The following is a 24,595-nucleotide window of genomic DNA, read 5'->3' on the forward strand; positions in this document are numbered from 1 at the left end:
AGAGTAGATAAAGCAAATGTAAGAAAATATGAAATTATAAAGCTGGACATAAAACTTTAAGGGGCAGCTCAAGAAAAAGTAGAAAATAAAAATGAAATGTGGAAAGACCTGGAACTGATGGTCAAGAAGGAAGAACATGCTCAACATACCTCTAACCCAGCAGATTAGAGGGGGAAACGGAGGCAAAATAGTAGCCAGTGCAGGAAACATCAAAAGAAAATGAAAGGAATATAGAGTCATTGTACCAAGAAGAAATGGTCCATGTTCAACCATTTCCAGAAGTAGCACCTGATCAAGAACCCGTGGAATTGAAGGGGAAGATATCCGAGCTGCCCTGAAGGCATTAGTATAAGACAGGCTACAGGAACTGACAGAATGCCGATGGAAATGTTTCAACACGCTTATGAAGTATTGGACGCACTCATCTATGCCAAGGAAATTGTAACTGGTCAACTGACTGGTAGAGAGATCCATTTGTGTGCCAACTCAGCAGAATGTGGAAATTAGCAAGCAATAGCATATCACATGAAAATAAAATTTTGCTGAAGATAGGTCAAAAAGGGCTGCAGCATTACATCAAGAAAAAACTGCCAGAAATTCAAGCCAACTTCAGAAGAGGACATGGAACCAGGGATATCATTGCTGATGTCGGGTGGATCTTGACTGAAAGCAGAGAATACTAGAAATATATTTACCTATATTTTATTGACTATGCAAAAACACTGAATTGTGTGGATCATAAATCTTAAAGAAGAATGGGAATTTCAGAACATTTCATTGTGCTTATGCAGAACCTATGCAAGGACCAAGAAGCAGTCTTTCAAACAGAACCCAGGGAATGCTGTATGGTTTAGCTTCAGGGAAAGTATATGACAAGGCTGTATTCTTTCACCATACTTATTCAATCTGTATGTTGATAAAATAATACTCTGTGAATCTGTATTATATGAAAAAGAATGTAGCATCAGAATTGAAGGAAGGCTTATTAATGACCTGCGATATGCAGGTAACACAGCCTTGCTGGCTAAAAATGAGGAGGCCTTGAATCTCTTGCTGATGAAGATCAAGGCCTGTGATCTACTGCATGGGACAGAAGTCAGTGTAACAAAAACCAAAATCATCACAACTGGACCAATAGAAAATATTGAAGTTTTCAAGTATTTCATTTTACATGGAGCCACAATCAGTGCTCAGGAAGCAGCAGTAAAGAAATCAAATAACATAGTACATTAGCTTAATCTTCTATACAGGACCTCTTTAAAGGGCTAGAGCGTGGTAATGTCATTTTGAAGACTAAAATGTGCTTGGCCCAAGTCGTGATATTTTCCCTCACATTATCTGCAGGTGAAAGTTGGACAATAACTAAGTATAAGTGAAGAATCCATTCATTTGAAATATGGTGTTGATGGAGGATTCTGAAAGTACTGTGGCCTGCCAGAAGAACAAGCAAGTCTGTCTTGAAAGAAGTAGAGCTAGAATGCTCCTTAGACATGAAGATGGTATGACTTTGTCTCACATATTTGAACCTGTTATTAGGAGAGACCAGGGCCTAGAAAACAAGACATCATGTTTGGTAACGTGTCGATGAAAAAGAGCAAGACCTTCAAGGACCTGGATTGAAACAGTGGCTGCAACAATGGGTTCAGACATCAGAATTGTGAAGCTAGCGTAGGACCAGGCAGTGCTTTGTCTTGTATGTAGGGTCACTATGAGTTGGAACTGACTGGCTAGCAATTTACAACAACAATGCAAAGATAGTTCGAGATTAGACAAATATCAACATAATGCACTACATAAATAAAAAAAAGGTAAAGAACCCCCCGTTCATATCAATCAATGCAGAAAATCCAACAACCATTTCTAATAAAAAACACTCAACAAAATAGACATAGAAGGGAAATTCTTCAACATAATGAAAGGCATATGTACAAAAACCAACAGCCAATATTAATCTTAATGGAGAGAGAGTGAATGCATTCTGCTAGCAAACAGGAATCAAACAAGTATTTCCTTTATTGTCAAGTATATTCAGTATTGTATTGGAAGGTCTTGTCAGAAAAATAAGGCAAGAAAGAGAAATAAAAGGCATTCAAATTGACAAAGATGAAATACAACTCTATTTGCAGATGAAATGATCCTATACACAGGGATTCCCAAAGACTCAGCAAGCAAATTACTAGAATTGCGAGAGAAGCAAAGGGGCAAGGTGCTAGATCAACATATAAAAGTCTGGATTCCTTTACACTAATAAAGAGAACTCTGAAAAGGAAATCAGGAAATTAATACCATTTACAATAGCCACCAAAAGATAACATCCTTAAGAATATATCTAACCAGAAATATAAAAGACCTATACAAAGAAAACCACAAAACAGTAACTGCAAGAAAGTAAAAGAGACCTACATAAATGGAAGATATACTATCGTGCTGGATAGGAGTGACATTCTGAAAGTGTCAATACTCCCCAAAGTGATCTACAGATATCATGTAACCCTTATTCAGATTTCCTCATCATTCTCTTAAAAAGAGAGAAAACATAATCACCAACTTTATATTGAAAGGAAAGAGGCCTGGTGTATATATATATATATATATATATATATATACACACACACACACACACTAGTATATCTATATACTAATATATATACTAGTATATATATATGCTAATATATAATATACATACTAATATATATATATATATATTCTACTAAAAAAGAACAAAATAGGAGGCCTCAAATTCCCTAATCTCAAAACCTACTAAACAATCATGATGGTCAAAATACCTCGGTACTGGTACAATAGCAGACATATACAGCAATGGAAAAACACTTGAGAATCCAGGGGACAATCTGTCCACTGTGGACAATTGATCTTTGACAAAGACTAAAACACATTAAATGGGGAAGAGATATGTCTCTTTAGCAAATTGTACTGGCAAAGGTAGAGATCCATTTGTAGAAAAATGAAAGAGGACCCATATCTTATACCAAGTAACTAAGAATTTCATATGAGTCACAGATCCAAATATAAAGCCAATAGTATGGTATACTTTACGCCAAAGTATAGAGATCATCAAAGAAAGATTATTGACAAACTTAGAGACCCTAACAAATGGCATAGATACACCACCAAAGAGACCAGAAGGGTAGGAGGAAGGTGAGGAAGAGGCGGGGAGGAAGGGGGAACCGATCACAATGAATGACACATAAACCACACCACAGTCCCCCACCCCCACCAGGGAGACGAACAACAGAAACCAGGAGGGAAGGGAGCCAGCGGTCTGTGTAAGATATGAAAATAATAATAATTTATAATTTATCAACGGGTCATGAGGGTAGGGGGGAGGGAGGGACAAAAGAAGCGCTGATATGTTAGGGTTAGGGGGAAAAAAAGAAGAAAAAAAGAGCTGATACCAAGGGCTCAATACAAAGGAAATGTGTAGAAAAAATTATGGCAGCATCTGTACAAACATGCTTGATACAATTGATGTATGGATTGTTCTAAGAGTTGTAAGAGCCCCCAATAAAATGATCTTTTAATTAATTTTTTAAAAAACAGCACAAGCTGCATAAGATGACTGGGATTTCCTAAATATTAGACCCTTTCCCACAAGAAAAAAAATGGCATCCAAAGAATAAAAAGTAAATCCACAAACTGGGAGAAAAATTTTTGACAATGATATATCAGACAAGGAACTAATCTTTAAAATGTACAGAAAACTTCAACATAAAATGAGAATCCAATTTAAAACACGGTTAGAAGACACAAGAAGGCACTTCATTAAAGAACACATTCAAGTGGCTGAGAAATAGATGCATACACGCTCAGGATCAATAGAGTAATCCAATTTAAAATAGCACTGGCATCTCATCTCACCCCAGCATAAATAACAAAATTTAAAAATAACAAATATGAGATTGTGGAAGGACTGAACCCTCATACACTGCTTGTGGGATTATCAAACAGTACAATCACTGTGGGGGACAGTATGGCACTTCCTCAGAAAGTACTATATGAGCCATATATCCCACTACTAGTATACTCAAGAGAAATAAGAGCTGTGTCATGAATGCTATGTGCACGACTGTGTTCACTGAAGTATTACTCACAAGAGAGAAAACACAGGAACAAAGTGCCCGACCACAGACTAATGGAGGAACATACTATGATACACAAAGGAAAACTGCGCAAGACTAAAGAAAAAAATAAAATGAGCGGAGAGCATGCTGAGTGAAATTAGAACACAAGGATAAATATTGTATGGTGCTGCTATTATAAAAAGCCAGGAAAAGATGTCCACACTAAAAGAAGTCTTCTTTGAGGTTTACCAAGACTGGAAGTGGAAGATAGTGTAAATTACTAACTAGAGGGCACAAGTGTATTAACTTGGTGAATGGAAAGACAATTTACAATAAGGGAGAGTTCAAAACAAAATGATCAAGGCAAAGGAAGACACTGGAAGGGATACAAGGATATACTATTATAAGGGATATAATAAGCAATATCATGTATAATAAAATATGTAATAATCTATGAGTGAAAACATCTTATGTAGAAAGGAGAATGGGGTTATACCCACAAATATTTATAGGATAATAGAACATATTTCTACATAATTATTTATATATCCTTCAAATATATCCATGAATATAGCAGCACATAGAATGGGAAAGGTCATGAAAATTTCATAACCATAATCAAACATTACTGCACCAGAGTGCTCAGGACCACAGATGCAGGGGACACCAAAGGCAGTTGGTAGAACATAGTCTACAAGGAAAATGTTCTATATCCTCTCTGGTGAATAAATAACAACTGGAGTTTTTGTTTTTTTTCTAAGTTAAAAATTTTTTTCTAAATCATTTTATTGGGGGCTTGTACAACTCTTAACACAATCCATCCATCCATCCATTATGTCAAGCAGCAACTGGAGTTTTAACACCTGACTGGTCATTTATGGATACAACTATTGATCGCTCCTTGTCTGAAGAAAAGGAGAAGAAAATTAAAGTTTCATAGAAACAATTAGTTCCCCTGAATCTTGGCCTCCATGACCCCAAGACTTGACAAACTAGGTAGCGTCTGGCTATCACTACTAACTGCTCTGAAATGGATTGCATTCGGAGAAAAATGTGGAACAAAACTCAAAATAATTAAAAAACAAACAAACCTCCAGACCTGGAACATGGCTGAGTTTTCAGCCAAACAGTGAACAAGTCTTTAAGGTGGTATGCATCCTTAGAACAATCATTTCAGATCAAAAGGACAGTATTTGGCCAAAGACAAAGTTCTCAAAGCAGGACGGATTAGGAAACAGAGGAATGGAAACAGGAAACGAAGGGAGAAGTGAGATGAGAGATTGTTACCTTGTGGAAATTACAATCAATGACAAGAAATAAGATGTGTATGAATTATTGAGTCGAAAACTGGTTTACTCTGTAAATCTTTATTAATTGCATAATAAGTTGGTTTTTTTAAGAATGACTATTTAAAAAAATAATGTTTCCATCACATTATAGCTATTCTTTCTTTTTTTAATCCAACTACCTTCATTGAAGGTTAGATTTTTATTAGGAAAAGCCTTATAACTGGTTCTTTTTTTTGTGTTTTGAAAACAGCCCTGTGTGATCAATATAATGGTTTTTTTTTATTTTTATAGTTTTATTGAAATATAATTTGAATGTAATGCACTTCAAGAGTTAGGGTAGCTGCACAGTCACCCCCATTCCTTCCTGCACTCATTCCTACCAGCTCCCATTTCCTTCCAGCCTCCCCTGCCCACCCACCCCCACTCCCACCCCACTACACACACACAGCCAAGACGCCATTAATCCAATTGGTATCTCTATAGAGTCACCCATTCTGGACTTCATATACTGGAAAACATACCAAAAAAACACACACCCAACAATAAACCAGAGGAAAACCTCAATCGAAAAGAAAGCAGGACATATCAAACCCAGAACATATTCAAAATGGGTCGAAAGGGTGACCAAATGCTAAAGAGTTAGATTTTAACCTAACTGGTTCTGCGACAATCCACTTTCCATTGCACTCTGCACAATAGCAAGATTATTCCCATCCCTAGTCCATGGCCAGAGGGATTCACTGAAGGCTCAATCCATGTGTATTTGCCCTTCATACATATATCTCCAAAATTAGTCAAAAGGGAGATTAAATGATAAAGTACTCCATTTTAACCTAGCTCCATCTGCCAAAATTGAGTTCTCAGTGCTCTCTGTCGGACGGGAAGGCATTTCACATCCCTCTACTATGGTCAGAAAGGGTTCACCAGAGGCTTACTCCATTTATTACTGCTCCTTGCTCCTATTCTCTCCTACTACAATTAACTGTATAATTGTGAATTACATTCTTATTACATCTGTCCTAAATGGGGAAATATTTTTCCCTTTTTCAGCTTCTGTTAAAATGGAATTTTAAGATATATTTTCTCCCCTATTTATAATTTTTATGTAAAACTTTTCTCTTTGTAGAATTTTCTAAAATGCTATGCACTGTTTTTAGCTGATGTCCACATGCACTTACATTGAATCTCTCTTTATGTTCTAAATTAGAACCACAGGATGTAGATGCAATAGTCCATATTACAAGATTAAGAGAAAAGCTTGGTTTGCAAACTATATTATTGAAGAGTGACTTGAAATGGCTAAGTTCTGAGACTACAATTAAGAAGGTATTATTTTATTTTTAACTATAAAAATCATTATCTAAAACTGTCATCTTTATTTTATTCATTGCATTCATTAAATAAGAATCAGATATTACATTAATACCACACTGTAATCATTATTTCATAATGAATTCTTATGAAAACCACTTTCCATCATTTCATTTTGCTTAGAGAATGAAAGAAAAGATAAGATTTAAAAGTTATAAGCCTACAGCATATCAAAATATTTGGCTATTTGTTCTTTTTTTAATAAGATTCTTCTTTTTCCTCAATAGTTTTATTGGCATATAATTTACATATCATACAATTCATGAGCTCAGTCACATCCAGAAGAGTTGTACAGTCATCATCACAGTCACTTTGAGAACATTTTCTATTTTCTTCATTCTTGTACAGTAGAACCCTGGACCTTGATGCTAATCTGTTCTAGGAGTGTAGAGATGAGATGCAATCAAGTTCTGCATCAATTTTTCCCATAAGAAATAACTGAAAATGGATTAATCTGTTCTCGACCATCAAGTTTTTACCCTAACCTTGCCTTTTTATACAAAACATTACACAGAAATTTCAAACTAAATAAGTTCAGAGTTAAATAATACAATTTAAATAATAAGTATAACATTTTAAAAGTTTTTCACAACTCCAGTATGGCCCATACCTGGAGACTGATGAGGAGCTGGATCTGTGGACACGGGTGTGGAGAGGAGGGATGGGGAAAGTCATTGTTTGGGAGGGAATCCCTTACATAAAATCAACTGGTAGTCCGATCCCATGGGCCTCTCACAGTGTCCCATGCCAAAGCAAACTGTCACCCTGAACCATTGCCTGGCTTTACCTGGTAGGCTTAAGGCACTGAAGTGGGTTGCACAGTAAAAAAAAAAAAAAAAAAAAAAATCAACTGGTAGCTGCTTTTCAGGAGTTTTTTCCCTTCTTTGCCCCTTTTCACTAGGACCTGGATGGCTTCTTCTTAAAAAAAAATCTGTCTAATATGATCTGCTGGTGACGTTTCCTTAACTGTTTTCTAAAAGGGTTTGCTAAGTTATCATCAACAATATCAATTATTGATATTGTTGGTTAACTGGTTCCTTATCATGATGATTCTTTTCAAAAAACTGTTTCTTAGGGCCCATGTTTTTTGATCTAAAAACAGTATAAAAAGTCACAAAAACTAAGAAAGTTAAAGGAAAACATTTGGAACATAGCCACAAAAGGTTTAAACAACATGTACTAATAATGCCAAGTGATGCCGAGTGAGCAAACACGAACTGCTTTTGTTTACAAAAATCACGTGTTGGGTCACATTCCGATGTTTTGTTCCAGCTCCGATGCAAAATTTTCTCGACATTTCCCATTGAGATCCAATGATGTCAAGTACTGATGTGGTTGAGTGCCGGGGTTCTACTGTACATGTTATTAGATCCCCATTTCCCCCAGCCTCTCCTGCCATATCCCCAAGGAGCCATTAATCCAGTTACTGTCTCTATAGATGGACCTGTCCGACATTTCATACACAGGAAAATATTTTTTTAAAAACAGGAATGACAAACCAAATAAAAAACCTTGATCAACCAGAGAATATCAAAATCTAGAGCAGATGTAAATATCATAAGGGAGCTCCAATGACCGGGTGCTAAACTTTAACCTAACCGCATCTGCAGCAGTCCACTTCCCAGTGCACTCGGCCTGCTGGCAAGGCCATTCACATCCCCGCTCCCTGGGGCTTACATCCACGGTGTTCCCCTTCACCTTAAAAACACTGAAACATTTAAAAATGGTTCAAAATGGAGCATTCCAGCTGTCTTTCTTCCAATATAGATATGCTTCCGGCAGTCTATAATATGCTTAAGCTTCTTTGTCAAATCTTGTCTCCCTTGTCATTGTCCAGCTTGCGTATGCATATAAGACAATTGAAAGTACGATGGCTTTGGTCAAGGGCATCTTAGTCCCATTATTGCGTTTTCACACAAAATAGATCTTGCATAGCAGATTTGCCCTTTGCGATACATTGTTTGATTTCCTTACTGCTGTTTCTATGGGGCCTGGGCTGTGGATCTATGTAAAATGATATCCTTGACAATGTTTTTCTTTCCATTTTTTCCTCCATTTATTGCTATGTTGCTTACTGACTCAGTTGTGAGGATCTTTGTTTTCTTTTGTTGAGGTATAATCCATATTGAAGTCTGTCGTTTTTGCTCCACCTCAGTAAATGCTTCAAGTTCTCTTTGCTTTTGGCAAACAAGATTGGGTCATCTGCATATTGCAGGTGGTGAACGAGCTCTCCTCCAAGCCGGATGCCACATTCTTCTTCCTAAAGTTCAGCCTCTTGGGTTATATGCTGAGCATACAGATTGAGAAATATGCTGAAAGGATCTGACACCTTTCCTGATTTTAAACCACTCAGTTGCCCTACCTGTGCTCGAGCCCATTGCTGCAGCCACTGTGTTAATTCATCTCTTTGAGGGCCTGCCTCTGTTCACTGCTCCTCTACTCTGCCAAGCACCACCTCCTTCTCTAGGGGCATCGGAACAATAGTGAGGATGGTGTTCTGTTGGAAGGACTGCCAGCCATGGTCACCATCGCTGTTCTAGAAGCCCTGTTCTTCTCCATGTTGGCTATCATGTGTTGTAATCTACAAGGCTGAATGTCTTGGCAGAGTCAATAAAACACAGGTGAAAGTCTTTCTAGTCTTCTCGGTTTATAGCCAAGATTCATCTGATGTCAGCAACAACTCTTGTGACAGGTCCTGTTCTGAATCTGATTTGAATTTACGGAAGTTCCCACTTAAAGAACTGCTGTTTCCATCTTTGAGTTCAGCCAACGTTTACATACATGTAATGTTAATGACACTGTTTGATAAGTTTCACATTTTCTTTGGTCACCTTTCTTTGGACCGGGCACAAATGAGGAATGCTGGGCATGAAGCTGGCTCCTCCTTGGGCAAGTAGGACAGGACCATCACCTCTCATGGTTGACGCTTGGCCTTGTGGTAAGGTTCCCCATGGTTGAGGCAAGGCCCCATGGGAAGGCGTGTCAGCTCAACCCAAGGAGCCGATGCACTGAATGACCTTGGCCTAAGATAAAGTAGACACTTCCCCTCTTGTTCCCTGGGAAGCTGCTGAAGCACGAAGTTCTGTTCAAGATCAGCGATACTCCCTGTTTCTGGCTTCATCCTCCCCTTGAGCTTATGATGAAGTTCCTTAGGCAGTCTTGCATGTATAAATAAATGTGCTGCGGTGGCTGGGCAGTCTTCTCCCTCATTGGGAAAAGGCTCCTCCTGGCCTCAGCTTTCTGTATCCTGTCTGTCTTGTCTTCCTCTCCCGTTGTCCTCCCTCCGGTGTTCAAGAAGCTGTGCAGGTTGTGACAATTGATTGGCCAACTAATTGTCCTCCAAATTTCTTGGCACCTGGAACACTGAAAGCATTTCTTGATTGGTGTCACTTGATATTCCATTAATTATTAAAACTTTGGGGTTTTTTGTCAATACCTTCAGTGCAACTTGGGTTTCTTTCCTCAATACCATCGACTTTTGATAATATACTATCTCTTGAAATAATTTAATTTATACCCAGCATCCTATCGAAAATGCATAATATTCTTTTAAGAGTCCTCCAAGGTTCCTCTCAATGGGAGAAGTAACTAACTTTTTGAGAAATCACAAGTGGTCAGGAGTTTTTGCTGACACCAGAGATGGATCATAGTGATCCTTGAAAAATATTTGTATATGCAGTTTACGTGTGTAGAAAGTATGTAGCAAACAAATAGATAAACTTGCTCCTGATGTGCAACCCACAATGCTCATGTAGAAAAATCTCTGCCCCTCTCAGACTTTGGTGCAGTTAGTATTTTGCTAACGGTTAACTCAGCTTCAGCTATTACAAATTCAGCAGTAAAATTATGCCTTTTGCTCTTGACTGCCTTTATTGTCTTTATTGTCTCAGCCACACCAGGCAATGCACCCAGTGTTTGGTAACTGAGTAATTCTTGATAGTACATAACTGTATTCCTTCCTTCTTTTGAGGCTTCCCGCATTGTTCAATATCCTGCCCATATCCTTCAATATTCCAACTCAAAGTTGGAAGTTTTCTTTCAGCTCTTCAGCTTAAGAAATGTGGATTGGTTTGTTGCCTTTTGATTTTCTAACTCCTTGTCTTCATACCCTGTAATCAGCATTTTAACAGGCGATCCAGATGATTTTGATGCCCAATAGAGTCAGTCAGGGCTTTTTTAAATTTTTCTGGACTGGGTCAGGTAATAAGTATTTAGACTTCACAGATCTTTTTATCTCTGTTGTATCAAGTCAATATTGCAGTTTGAAAACCACTGTAGGCAATATGTAAATCAATAAATGTGGCTGCATTCCAGCCAGTAAAACTTTATTTACAGAAACATCTGTCCAGTTGGCCACCTGCTCAGTGGTCATAGTTTGCTGGCCCCTGCTCTAGACTGTCGCCATAAGAGCAAGATAATATAAATGAAAATACATTCATAATGGAATCAGATTAATTTAATTTCAAATGTCTATTTCCAAGCACTATGTGATTTAGTCACATCTCTAAGTTCTCTGGGGTTTTGTATTGTCAACCTTAAGGTGGAGTTAATAATACTTAGCCCGGAGATTTACTTTGAAGGTTAAATGAGCTAAAGCATTTGGCATTGTGCCTGCCTAACAGTAGGCTTAGTAGTGAAAATAATAATAATGATAAAACAGCACAACTCATAGCTTGTGTTTGGGCTTCATGCCTTTGGACTTTCAAAAAAGTACATCTCATTCATATGTGCAGGATGGAATTGAGAATATTAAAAGAGATACTTGTATATTTGTTTTAATGGAAAAAGATTAATTTAATTGGAAAAAATATTAATACATTTATATAATAGAATTCTGTGATTATAGATGTGATTATTTAAAATAATGGTACCTCCAATTAAATATTTTTAAATAAATAATAATGGTATCTACCTTAAGTTTCTGGGAAACGTGAAACTTGAACGGAATGCCTCATGTGACCAAATAATGGTCACACAAAATCCATGCAACATATAAATTAGCATTCACTCAGGGCTTATTTGTTTCATCTACTTTTAGTTTTTAAAATGGTTTTTTAAGGTTTCTGGGAACTCCTTATATTCGAAGCCAAAATAAGAAACTGAAATCAACAGTTGAGATAATTGAGAAGCAAACAACAATCTTTGCACTAGGGAGACAAAAACAAAATAAAAGTCTGTAAAATGAGACCCATGTTATAAAACTATGATAATACTTATTCTATTCAATAACTTTTGAGGGTATCATACACTATAATAAATCTACATGTGACCTCCTCCCTGGGAGATGTACAACAGAAAAGTGGGTGAAGGGAGATGTCAGACAGGGCAAGATATGACGAAATAATAATTTATAAATTATCAAGGGTTCAAGAGGGTGGGGAGCAGGGAGGGAGGGAAAAAATGAGGAGCTGATGCCAGGGGCTTAGGTGGAGAGTAAATGTCTTCAGAATGATGAGGGCAATGAATGTACAAATGTGCTTTACACAATTGATGTATGTATGGATTGTGATAAGAGTTGGATGAGCCCCTAATAAAATGATTTAGTAAAGAATATTAAAATTTATTTTATAGTAAAATTTAATTTCCAGAAGAGATTAAGCTTCGTTTTTATATACTTTTAGAACTTTTATTTTTTTAAATCAGTTTGTTGGGGGCTCATACAACTCCTATCACAATCCATACATCCATCCATTGTGTCAAGCATATTTGTGCATCTGTTGCCCTAATCATTCTCAAAACATTTGCTTTCTACTTGAGGCCTTGGTATCAGCACCTCATTTTTCCCCCTCCCTCCCAGCTCCCTCCTCCCTCATGAACCCTTGATAATTTATGAATTATTATTATTTTGTCATATCTTACACTGTCCGACGTCTCCCTTCATCCACTTTTCTGTTATCCGTCCCCCAGGGAAAGGGTTATTTGTAGATCCTTGTAATCAGTTCCCCCTTTCTACCCCACCCTCACTCTGCCCTCCTGGTATCGCCACTTTCACCACTGGTCCTGAAGGGATCATCTGTCCTGGATTCCCTGTGTTTCCAGTTCCTCTCTGTGCCAGTGTACATCCTCTGGTCTAGCCAGATTTGTAAGGTAGAATCGGGATCATGATAGTGGAGGGCGGGGGAGGAAGCATTGAAGTTTCGTCATTGCTACACTGCACCCTGACTGGCTCTTCTCCTCCCTCCGACCCTTCAGTAAGAGGATGTCCAGTTGCCTACACATGGGCTTTGGGTCCCCCATCTCCACTCCCCGCCATTCACTATGATATGATTTTTTGTTCTGATCATGCCTGATACCTGATGCCTTCGACACCTTGTGATCACACAGGCTGGTGTGCTTCTTCCATGCGGGTTTTGTTGCTTCTGAGCTAGATGGCCGCTTGTTTACCTTCAAGCCTTTAGGACTCCAGACACTATATCTTTTGATAACCGGGCCCCATCAGCTTTCTTCACCACATTTGCTTATGCACTCATTTAGAACTAGTCTAGTAGAGGTTTGAAATTTCAAAGCTAAAAGCAAAACATGTTTCAATTATGTTTCTGCTATGTGCAATAGCTGAGTTAATGAGGGAAAGGCATTGCATATATTGCAGTAGCTCAAAATATAAGTTAAGAGTCAGGCTAATATTCAGCTTCCTATCCTACCAGTTTCTGGCTCTGTGATATGTTTTAATTTATCTAACTTCTCTAAATATTAATTTAAGCATTTGTTTAATGAGATTATAAAAACGTAATGTTAATCTCTTTAAATTTAAGAAATTAAAGTTTAAGGGATGAAACTTACAATGGTTTTAATGATGGCATATTAGAACACTTACTATGTATTAAAACAATACTTCCTTAACAAATATTAACTATTGTTATTATAAAGCTAATCTATAATTATTATAATAAATGATAAATTCACTGTCCCTCAAGACAATTCTGGAGTTGGCAGACAAATTAATAGAGGTATAAGATATATGTACAAGATATATTGTCAAGCTTTTGAATTAGAAAGCATATGTTAACTAATAAGCATATAGATACGTTTTTATGAATGTTCCAAAAACATCAGTGAAAATAAAATATTAGATTTAATCCTTTTCTGATTGATCCTATTGAGCTTTGATTAGATCCAGCTAGCTTTCTTCAACAATATTATCTTTATATTTAATCGATATAAAACTATTTCAATTTACTTTGTAATGTGTTTGACTATTTTACTACTTAACTTGATTTCTTTTTTTAACCTTAGGAACCTTTGAAAGATGATGGAGAATATATATATTGCCTTCCTAGGAGGAAGTCCAAGGGTCCTGACAGTCTGTATGAGCTTCAGGCAGTCTCTGCTCAAACAGCTCGATGTTGCAAACAATTTTGGATTATTACTGCTACATTTGTTTCAAAAGTAACATATAATAGGTTTTTTTCGAATACTGGTATCATAATCGAAAAAATATTTTCATTGAAGTTCACTGAACAAGTTTATCTCTGTGTGTTTAAGACAAAACTAATAATTTGTGCAGTTTATTCAACAAGATTAATTCTCTGAAGGTTTTAAAGGCCTTCTTAGAAAAAGTTATTAAATAATTAAATGTCCTACTTGCTTTGAGATTTTTAGGCTTGAGAATACAAGTTTTAAGACACTTTTTTACCTCTCACATTATTAATAGTGTAATTTTAAAAGGAAAAATATAAGCATTTGATGGCTTAATAAACTTGCCATCATAAAATTACTATCAATAAAGTGGTCTCTCTTGGCAGAATTTGTCAGAAACTTTATTGTCAGATATAGAAATCACCTTATTATTTAGGATGGAGGAGGTAAAAATTTCTAGGAAAATGAAAGTAGAAGATACTGATATGTTTCCTATGAGCATTTTCGCCATGGAATTTTCATATTCTCTAAAAATGTGATATTTTTGGAACTTAATTTTAACAATGGAATGCAGCAGTCATGAAGTGGCTATGCAGATATCCCATCTGACATTTAAAAACTAAATTCCCTGCATCAAGGAATTCTCTCTCTCTTTTCAAGAATCCTTCTCCCCAATCTAAATGTTAACATTTTTGGTGAAATTTCTTCTAGAAGTAAAATTGCCTCTGTATACTGTATAAATATGTATAAATGTATATGTATACTGTTATTATATACAAACTTTAACCTCATTTTTCACTTAATAATAATGCCATTTAGAGGTATTTTCTTAAATGCACATACTGATCCACTTCATACAGATTTGATCCTACCCTTGCATATGTAGAGTTTAGTTGAGAGGCTAGGAGGGCAGAGGTAGATAAACCCTAAATCAGTGACTGAACAAAGAACTGTATTATTACAACTTGTGGTAATTATCAAAGTGCTATTCTCAAATATGAGGAAACTAAACATTCTCAAAACTTTTCATTATCTTTTAATTCTATTTTCCACAAACTTTCTTGCGTGTGCTTTGCATTTGCAGGTTACCAAAGTATGCCATAGAGAAGAAACAGAGCTCTTACCTATGACGGAATGGCTAAAGGAAAGAAAATGCTACTACTTACTACAGACTTTCAAGATATTTTTCACTTTCCGGTGAGATAAAGAAACTTCAGTTATTTGTAGATTAGAAAAGTCATTGTCCTGACCATGTTTAAGAGGAAATTGAGTAGTCCATAAAATATTTTTGGAGAACAAAATAAAAAGGCTTACCCATTTAAGTATTAAGACTCTTGACTTTATTATTTTGGATAACATTATTTGTAAAGATACTGTATAGTCAACCAAACTTAAATACAGTATTTTCATTTTTGCTTTCCTTATAAATTTATTGATATATTAAATGAATAGTCTTAGAGTCTGTTATAAACAAGTACTATTATAAATGTTAGGGATACCATATTGATCAAACCAAATAATTTCCCTGCTCTAAAAAAACAGTATGATAATAGGTGAGTCAGATAGTAAACAAGCATACATATGAAGATAAAATAGTATGAGGGAAAATAAAACAGAGTAAGGCAAATGGGAAAATTTGTTGATTCAAGATCGTTAAAGTAAATTATCTATTTCTCCATGCATCGCATTTTATATCAAATCAGTCCAAACTTTTAATATTTGAATCTAATTTTATCAATTTTTTGCTTGTTTCTGTGCCTATCTTTTCTTTATGATCTGGGGATTCAAAAGTAGGTAAATAATTACTTTTAGCATTTAATGTAGTAAATTATGTAAATAACTATAAGAACCCCAGAAACTAGTATAAAACGCAAGGGCATGAATTTTGTGGCAGAGAAGTTTTTTAATTATTGAAAAAATATTGATTGTGTACCTATTTTTTCTCCCTGGACCACTGAACCCTAGAGACAGAATCATGAAGAAAAGAAAAAGAAGTTTCTATTCCTATAGCATTTGCATTCTAATGGAGGGAGGCAGCTATCAAAATAAATTTAAAAAAATAGATCAATTCAGACACTGATTTGATAATAAAGCAGAAATGGGAATTCATTATTACTTCAGAAAAGAAGGTCTGCAATGTGGTCGAGAACTAAATATTGAAGAGGAGCCAGCCATCTCAAAATCTGAGAGAGACAAATTCCAGGCTAAGGATATATCAGGTTTCAATATTCTAAAGCAAGAGAAAAATTAATGCATGTTCAGTGTTAGACAGGATGTTGTCTAGGTCACATGCCACATAACTGGTTTTCAAAAATATGTATGAAAGTTTCATCTCTATGAAAACCCCACTGAGGCTACTCTCTGTCGGTGTGCTCCACTCTGGTGGCTCGCCTGTTGCCGTGAGGATGGTAGCTATGCCACTGGGATTTCAAATACAAGCAGTGTCTCCCATGATAAACAGATTTTAGTGGAGCTTCCGGACTCTGAAGAAGAAATAGGTAGTCCATTTATTTCTAAGGAAGGAGCCACCGAAAGCATTATAAATAACAGCAGACCACTGTCAGCGTGCTCAAAGATGAGCCACAGAGGAAGGGAGGAATTTAAACGTGACTGGAGAGGAGTTTCCCCCCTGGAAGTACAGTTGGCTTTAATGATGGGGGAAGAAGAAAACTTTTCGGGTCTTTATTTATTCTTGGGGCATGACGCAACATAGAAACAGCTGCAACCATCCATGAATAATTGGAGTGTGGAAGGTCCAAATGTACAGCTAGGAAAATTGAGCCATCAAAAATGAAATGGCACACATGAAGATATATATCCTAGTAATTAGTGAGCTGAAACGTACTAGAATTGGCCATTTTGCGTCGGACAATCATGTGATTTTCTATGCCAGAACGACAAATTCAAGAGCATCGGCAGTGAATTCATCTTCAAAAAGTAGGTCTCAAGATCTAGCTTGAAGTTCAATGCTGTATGTGACAGGATAACATCGATGTGCCTACAAGGAGGATCAGTTAATGCAACTGTTGTTCATACTCATGCACCAACCACCATTTCCATGTGAAGCAATTGAAGCATTCCACCCACTTCTTCATTCTGAAGTTGATCAAACATGCAAGTTAGGTGCCTTGACAATTATTGGTGATTAAAGTCTGAAAGCTGGAAACGAGAAAAGGTCCGCAGCTGGAAAATACGGCCTTAGTGACAAGATGCTGAATATCGCCTGAGAGAATTTTGCAAGACCAACAACTGTTCCATTGTAAATACATGTTGTTCAGCAACATGAACAATGACTGTGCCAGATGGAACACACAGGAATCGATCTGACTGCCTCTATGAGATCTGGGGGCGGAGTGGGTTGTACTTTGGGCTGCTAACAGCAAGGGCAGCAGTTCAAAACCAAGAGCCTCTCCACAGACAAGCGCAGAGGCACTGTCCACTCATTAAGATGAAAAGCTGAACGTGGTGGGTGAGCAGTTAATGATATTCGCTCCACATCCAATATCTGTAAAACGATTTCCTGCAGAAGTAGCTTTTTAAAAAATCATTTTATTGGGGGCTCATACAACTCATCACAATCCATCCATCCATCCATCCATTGTATCAAGCACATTTGTACATTTGTGGCCCTCATCATTCTCAAAACATTTGCTTTCTACTTGAGCCCTTGGTATCAGCTCCTCATTTTTCCCCTCCCTCCCTACTCTCTCCTCCCTCATGAATCCTTGATAATTTATAAATTATGATTATTGTGTCATATCTTACACTGTCTGACGTCTCCCTTCACCCACTTTTCTGTTGTCCATCCCCCAGGGAGGAGGTTATATGCAGAATCCTTGTAATCAGGTCCCCCTTTGTACCCCACCTTCCCTCGACCCTCTAGTATCACCATTCTCATCACTGGTCCTGAAGGGGTCATCTGTCCTGGATTCCCCGTGTTTCTGGTTCCTATCTGTACCAGTGTACGTCTCTGGTCCAGCCGGCTTCGTAAGGTAGATGGTTTTGCTTGTGCACCTCGTAGGTCTGTCCTTGAGCACTCACACATGCTTCTCCCCCTTGGGTTTGAAACTACATAAAACGGAAAGAAATTCGAGAGCAAAACTTTTGCTTGTCACTGCACATCAATACAAAGAAGTTTATTTAACTTATTGAAACATTTATTGCCAAACTATGCTTTTTGTTGGTGTTGTTAATGTTGTTCATATTTATCGGGATAACAAATCCATGGAATATATTCTTTTATGTTAAACTAAGATCTTCATATCAATCTTAAAATTTTGCGACATGTCTTTTTTTCTCCTCGCACCCACATTTTTAATATGTTATTCTTCAATGACATTTTTGAAACTTTAAAAATGTTTTATTGAAAATTTAATTTTAAAATGCAAAGAGTTGTTGGATATTTTATTTTCAAAATCTTTCCCCTTTTTGTGTTGGACTGCAAATTCAGTTTCTTTCTCTTTAGGCGTTTTCACAACTAGGACTAGAGTTCTGTGACAGTACAGAAGAAAAACAATTGCTAAAGGTTTCCTCCCCGCTCCCACTACCATGACTCGAATTCGTTCTAGCAAGTCTGGCTAGAACAGAGGAGGTACACTGGTACAGATAGGAACTGAAAATACAGGGAATCCAGGGCGGATGATCCCTATAGGACCAGTGGTGTGAGTGGCAAAACAGGGAGGGTAAAGGGAGAGTGGGTGGGAAGGAGGGAACCGATTACATGGAACTGTGTGTGACCTCCTCCCTGGGAGACAGACGACCGAAGGGTGGGTTGGGGGAGACGTCGGACAGGGAAAGATATGACAAAATGCCAATTTATAAACTATCAAGGGCTCATGCGGGAAGGGGGAGCGGGGAGGGAGGGGAAAAATGAGGACCTAATGTCGGGGGTTTAAATGGAGAGAAAATGTTTTGAGAAATGATGTACAAATGCGCTTTACACAACTGATGTGTGTATGGATTGGGATGACAGTTGTATGAGCCCCTAATAAAATGTTAAAAAAAAAAGAAAGAAATAGAGAAATCATATAAAAAAAAAGAGAGAAACCATTTGGCTTCTACATACCTATCTACACACACACACACGAGATGTGGTCTTGGAAACCTTCAGAGGTAGTCGTAGCCCATGAGGTGGGAACCTACGTCACTGTGAGTCAGAACTGACACAATGGCAGTACGTAATGGGAGACAGAGGATTGTGAAGACGGCGCGGAACTGAGCAGTTTCCTTCTGTTGTGCAGAAAGTAGCCATGAGTTGGAACTTGATAGGATCTAACACCAACAAGTATGCCTGTGTGAATTAGCACATCCTGGGGTTTTCTTGGAACTGCTTGGATATCTCAAGGCCTCTTCCCATTTTCTTGGATTCAAAATGAACCCACATCAACTCTAAAATGGGCCTTTGGTCAACTATGACTTAACAATCATTCACCTCTCTCCACCAAAGGTGCCAGCTAGGTAAGGAATCTAACTGTGCCAAAAAGTTATCACATCCCAGTATTAAAGGTAGTTGTTTTCCCTAAGATGAAAACGGTACTGAGAAAGAGTCGCATCTGACACTCAAAAAAATAAATTCATTGCCATTGAATCAATTCTGATGCACAGCGAGCCTAGAGGACAAGGTAGAGCTGCCCCACTAGGTTTCCGAGAATGTAGTAGAAAGCCTCCTCTTCCTCCTGGTGAGCCCCTGGTGGCTTCAAACTGCTGCACATGCAGCAGATGGGCCTCGACTGGTGTAAAATACCAATTTAGAGAAGCTGAGAGGGAGTCAGCTGAATATATCTGTTGTACGTGTATGAAAGTTTTAGATGATGCATACTCACCAGGGAAAATGTTCAACTCCTTTTATAGTAAGTTCTCAAGTGCAATTCTTGATTTAATCTTTGAATTTTTAAAATTACAAATGCTTCTGTATTTTTGAGGTTATATCCAAATGACATTAATTCTTTGATTAGCACTAGGCAAATATTTCATATCAATGTACTTTTTCATTATCTCTTAAACTGAGGGTTTTTTTTAACTTTTAATTGTGAATTAAGTGGAAGTTTACATTTCAAATAATTAATTTTGTATTCAACAACTTAAAAGACTATGTATCAATCACCCACTTGCCCTACCCACCTTTTGATCTCTCTTCTCCCTCATATAGAATTCTATCTTCCCCTTTACTGAAGTTACTCAGTCTAAACTCTAGTCTATTGAGCCACCTTCCCCTCCGAGCCCTGTTAATGATCAAGGTCTGTTTCTTTTGCCATGAAAAATCTGTTATCTTATTTTTTTAAATTTTATAATAATTGTTTCATATAGCATTTATCCATTTGTTATTGACTAATTTTACTCAGTATAATGTCCTCCAAATCCATCCATATCATGAGGTGTTCCAAAGCTTCATTGTTACTCCTTAGTGATGGAATAATATTCCATTGTGTGTACATACCAACGTTTTTTTCTTCCATTCTTCCACTTACGAGCAGTTAGGTTGTTTCTACCTTCTTGTTATTGTGCCTAGTGCAGCAATGAACATGGGTGTGCATGTCTGTTCATGTTACAGCTCTGGCTTCTTTAGGGATATACCAAGTAAAAGAATTGAATCTCGGTTTGTGAGAAGTGCTATATCACTTTCCATGGTGGGTGCATAATTTGACAGTCCCACCAGCAATCTCTGCAGCGTCTCCAGCATTTGGGCTGTTTTGTTTGTTTTGAATTCTATCCTCAAAATAGGTTTGAGGTGGTATCTCATTGTTTTATTTGCATCTCTCAGATGCCCAGTGATCATGAGCAGTTCATCATGGCTGCCAAGATGTCTTCTTTGGTAACCTGTGTGCTCATGTCCTCTGCCCATTTTAATTGGATGACTCCCCTTTGTTGGTTGGGGTGGTATAGTATTCTACCAATTTTGGAGATTATCCCCTGGTCTGAGATGCCATTGCCATTTTTTTCCCATCCTGCGTGTTTTCTTTTCACTCTTTGGATGAAGTCTTTTGATGCACATAAGTGTCTTATTTTCAGAGTCTTTGGGTGAGTATGTTTTTCGTTATGTTGGGTAGTGTGTTTATGCCCTGTATTAGGGCCCTTAAATTTGCCTCTATTTTCTCATTGATAATCTTGATAGTACTCACTAACTCACTGCCATTAAGTCCATGCCAACATAGCAACCCTATCGGACAGGGTAGAACTGACCTTTTAAGATTCTGAGGCTGTGACTGTTTACAGGAGTACAAAGCCCAGTTTTTCTTCCATGAAGTGCCTGATGGTTTTGAACCCTTGACCTTATGAATCAAAACCCAACACATAACCACCATACCATCATGGTTCCTTATTTATAGTAGTATTAGAGTATTACCGGTAGTACTGGATTTACATGTAGTTCTGTAATCCATCTCGAGTTCTGTTATTGTAGATGGGATAAGGTGTGGGTCCTGTTTCATTCTTCTACAAGTGGATATCAAATTTTGCCAGAAACATTTGTTGAAGAGACTGTCTCTTCCCCCAGTTAAAGTAATGAGTTTCTTTTGGCAATTATAGTACATAAATTGTATTCCTTTCAACCTGTGAGAACTGGAACTCAATGGGACTGCCTTTTTTTCCCCCAAGTATCGCAAATTTTCCACTGTGATAAGGTTCAGTTTTACCACTTCTCTATTGCTATTTTTAGTGGAAAATATTTGAGTTTCTGTCCTATACAGGTTCCAGCTTTTGCAGATGTTTTTGTACTATAAAAGGAAAATAATGTATTTTATACTTATTGGAATGTTACAACTAAGTGAACTATGCAACTATCAGAGTTATAGTGACTTATTTATTTTTATTAAGATTTATATTTTGCTTTATATGCGGTTTACAGCATGGGAGAAAATTTATTTATATTTTTAGTACTTTTAGAATATGAATGAAAACATTCTAGAGAAGTTTCTAATATCTCTAAGCCTTTACTAAATATATTCTGTATTAAAATATTCTTAAAAATCTAAAATAAGAAATGTTTTTTCTTTTCAGAGTTAATAAAATATTTGTTATCTGGAAAATGAATATTAAAAGAATTAAGACCGAGAGGAGCAGGTAGGTCTTGCTATATACTATTCTGAAAATTTTTCAAAAGAAAGCCATATTTTAAAAATGTAAGATATGGCAGATATGAATTTAATTCAATAATTGGAAATTCACATTTACTTGTCTTTATATTAATTTTCACCCATCCTAATTTTTTAAAAGGTAATTAAACACTTAATATATTTCCATTACCACTCTGTGGCTTGAAGAAATCAGTGTTAAGGAAGTACCTTGATTATTTAACTTATATACTTGATCTAACTTTCAGTTCCAAAAAGAAGAATGATGAAATCATCCAAGATGTAGGCCAGTTAATTCTATTTCCAGGGTTGCTGACTTTTTAATTTTATTGGGGACTCTTACAACTCTCGTGACAATCCATACATCAATTGTACCAGACATATTTGTACATATATTGCCATCGTTCTTTTCTAGACATTGACTTTCTATTGAGCCTTGGGATCAGCTCTTCTTTTCTTCCCTCGCCCCCTTACCCTCGTGACCCCTTGATAGATTATAAATTGTTATTATTTTCATATCTCGCAATGACCAGTCTCCCTTCCCCTCTGGTTTCTGTTGTTCTTCCCCCTAGAAGGGTGTGTGTAGCTAAGTGTCACTCATCGCTATTAGTGCCCCCTTCTTTCCCTCCTCTCCCCCTCCCCCTACCCTTTTGGTATCACTATTCCCCTTCCTGTTCCTGGTTCCGTGTGTCACGAGCTTTATCTCTTGTCTATCCCTATGTACATGTTCCCGTCCAGTCCAGAGTGGGAAGCAGCACTGGGGTCATGATAGGAGGTGGGAGGGGGGAAAGGGAGGAAACTTCAAGAAACCAGAGACATATTGAGTGATCCATTGGTGCTCTACTGCACCCTGATTGACTCATCCCTTCCCTGAGACCCCTCTGTGGGGGGATATTCCATTGTCTACAAATGGACTTTGGGTCTCTGCTCTGGCCCCCTAGTTCTCAACAATGCATTTTTGTTTGTTGTTTGTTATGAATCTTCTGATGCCTTTTACCCAGGCCCAATGACACCTCATGATCGCACCAGCTGGTGTACTTCTTCCATGTGGGCTTGTTGCTTCACTGTTGGAAGGCCACTTATTTAACCTCAAGCCTTTAAGACCCCAGACGCTATATCTTTTAATAGCAAGGCACCATTGCTTTCTATACCACATTTGCTTATGCACCCATTTTGTCTTCAGTGATTGTGTGGGATCAGTGAGCATCACCGAATGCCAGTTTGTTAGAACAAAGTGTTCTTGTATTGTGGGAGGGTATGAGCTGAGGCCCAAGGCCTACCCACAGCCTCAGTGTATTGCCTTATAAATATATGTACATAGACCAATACCTATATTTTTATGGATTAATATATTTACATAAGTACAAATCTCTGTCTATAGCTTTGCTTCCTAGAGCCTTCCTTTGTTTTCATTTGCCTCCTCCTGTCACAACATCATGCCCCCCCTTCTTCCACCTCTTAGTACTTCCTCTCAATTAGATTGGTGTTTCGCTAATATCCACAGGATCTCTACAACCTCCTAGTTTTTGGTTTTGATTCCCTAGTTGTTTCCTTGTCTATGGTGTTATGTGCTTACCACACCCTACCCACAACAACCTTCTCCCCTCAAGATCCTCTGGGGGCCATTGGCCCCATTGCTTCTCCCAGAGCTTGCTTCCCATGCCTGTCTTACATAAGTAAGCAGACCAGCAATGTCCTAGGCCAGACAATAGGAAAACAAAAGGTTGAAAAAAGAAAAGGAAAAGGCGAGAATAAGAAAAAAAAAAAGGAAAAAAGAAGCCATACATAGTACCATGTCTGTCCACTGGCCTTTATGAATCTGTCCCCACTGGGGCTGGGGGAGCTCTGAGGCTGTCTCTCCAAGCCTGAAGCCTATTTTGAAGGCTCTTTGGGGGCTTCGTGGATTGGCTTTGCTCTAATTGCTGACCCCCTATGCCCCCTTCTTGATTTGTCCTGTTGCGGAGGATTCAGGCCACACTATCTCCCCTGTGTGGCCCCATTATTGTCCTCTGTCGCAGTACGCTCCAGTGAGGGGACAACACGTCTTGAGTTGCTGGCGGTCTTACAGTCCTCTCTGTGCCTTAGCAGCTCCGTGGATAGACATCGTCCTCCAGACGTGGTGTGCCAACATGGAGTCTAGGTCGACTGTCCGTTTCTCTTTTCCCTTCTTGGTTTGCTATCATGTGGGCATGGTAAGTCGGCTCCTTTCCCCCACCTGAAGGTTTAGGGTTGCACATACTTCTATGGTAGGGGTCAGACTGGCTCTGGTTGGGGCTGGCCCTGTAGCCCAATCTTTTCATGCAGTCTTCCCTGTGGTTACTCCTGGTTTGGTGAGCCTCGGTGGGGTCTGTATGCACACTCCCAATTCTGTGGGGACATAGCCAATCCTCTCCCCCTGGGTGGATTAGTGCCCTGCTCCCCCCATTCC

General features: G+C 37.9%; 1 protein-coding gene and 1 non-coding gene across 2 annotated transcripts in view; both read left to right on the top strand.

The window, feature by feature from the left end:
* Positions 1-375: 375 nt before the first annotated feature.
* The window catches only part of DNAH14 (dynein axonemal heavy chain 14), a 387,990-nt gene continuing 363,770 nt past the window's right edge, over positions 376-24,595 (top strand). The window contains exons 1-5 of the mRNA XM_030887822.2: positions 376-460; positions 6,579-6,697; positions 13,976-14,159; positions 15,205-15,295; positions 22,094-22,156. Of these exons, the coding sequence (XP_030743682.1) occupies positions 376-460; positions 6,579-6,697; positions 13,976-14,159; positions 15,205-15,295; positions 22,094-22,156 (542 nt within the window). The remainder of the gene's footprint in view (positions 461-6,578; positions 6,698-13,975; positions 14,160-15,204; positions 15,296-22,093; positions 22,157-24,595) is intronic.
* LOC115872471 lies at positions 7,438-7,566 on the top strand. The gene has a single exon (XR_004047870.1). It is a non-coding gene; the product is annotated as a small nucleolar RNA SNORA42/SNORA80 family (small nucleolar RNA).

This window comes from Echinops telfairi, unplaced genomic scaffold, assembly GCF_000313985.2.
Source record: "Echinops telfairi isolate 266 unplaced genomic scaffold, ASM31398v2 ScPeMD7_7424;HRSCAF=8462, whole genome shotgun sequence".
In the NCBI taxonomy this organism is placed as follows: domain Eukaryota; kingdom Metazoa; phylum Chordata; class Mammalia; order Afrosoricida; family Tenrecidae; genus Echinops; species Echinops telfairi.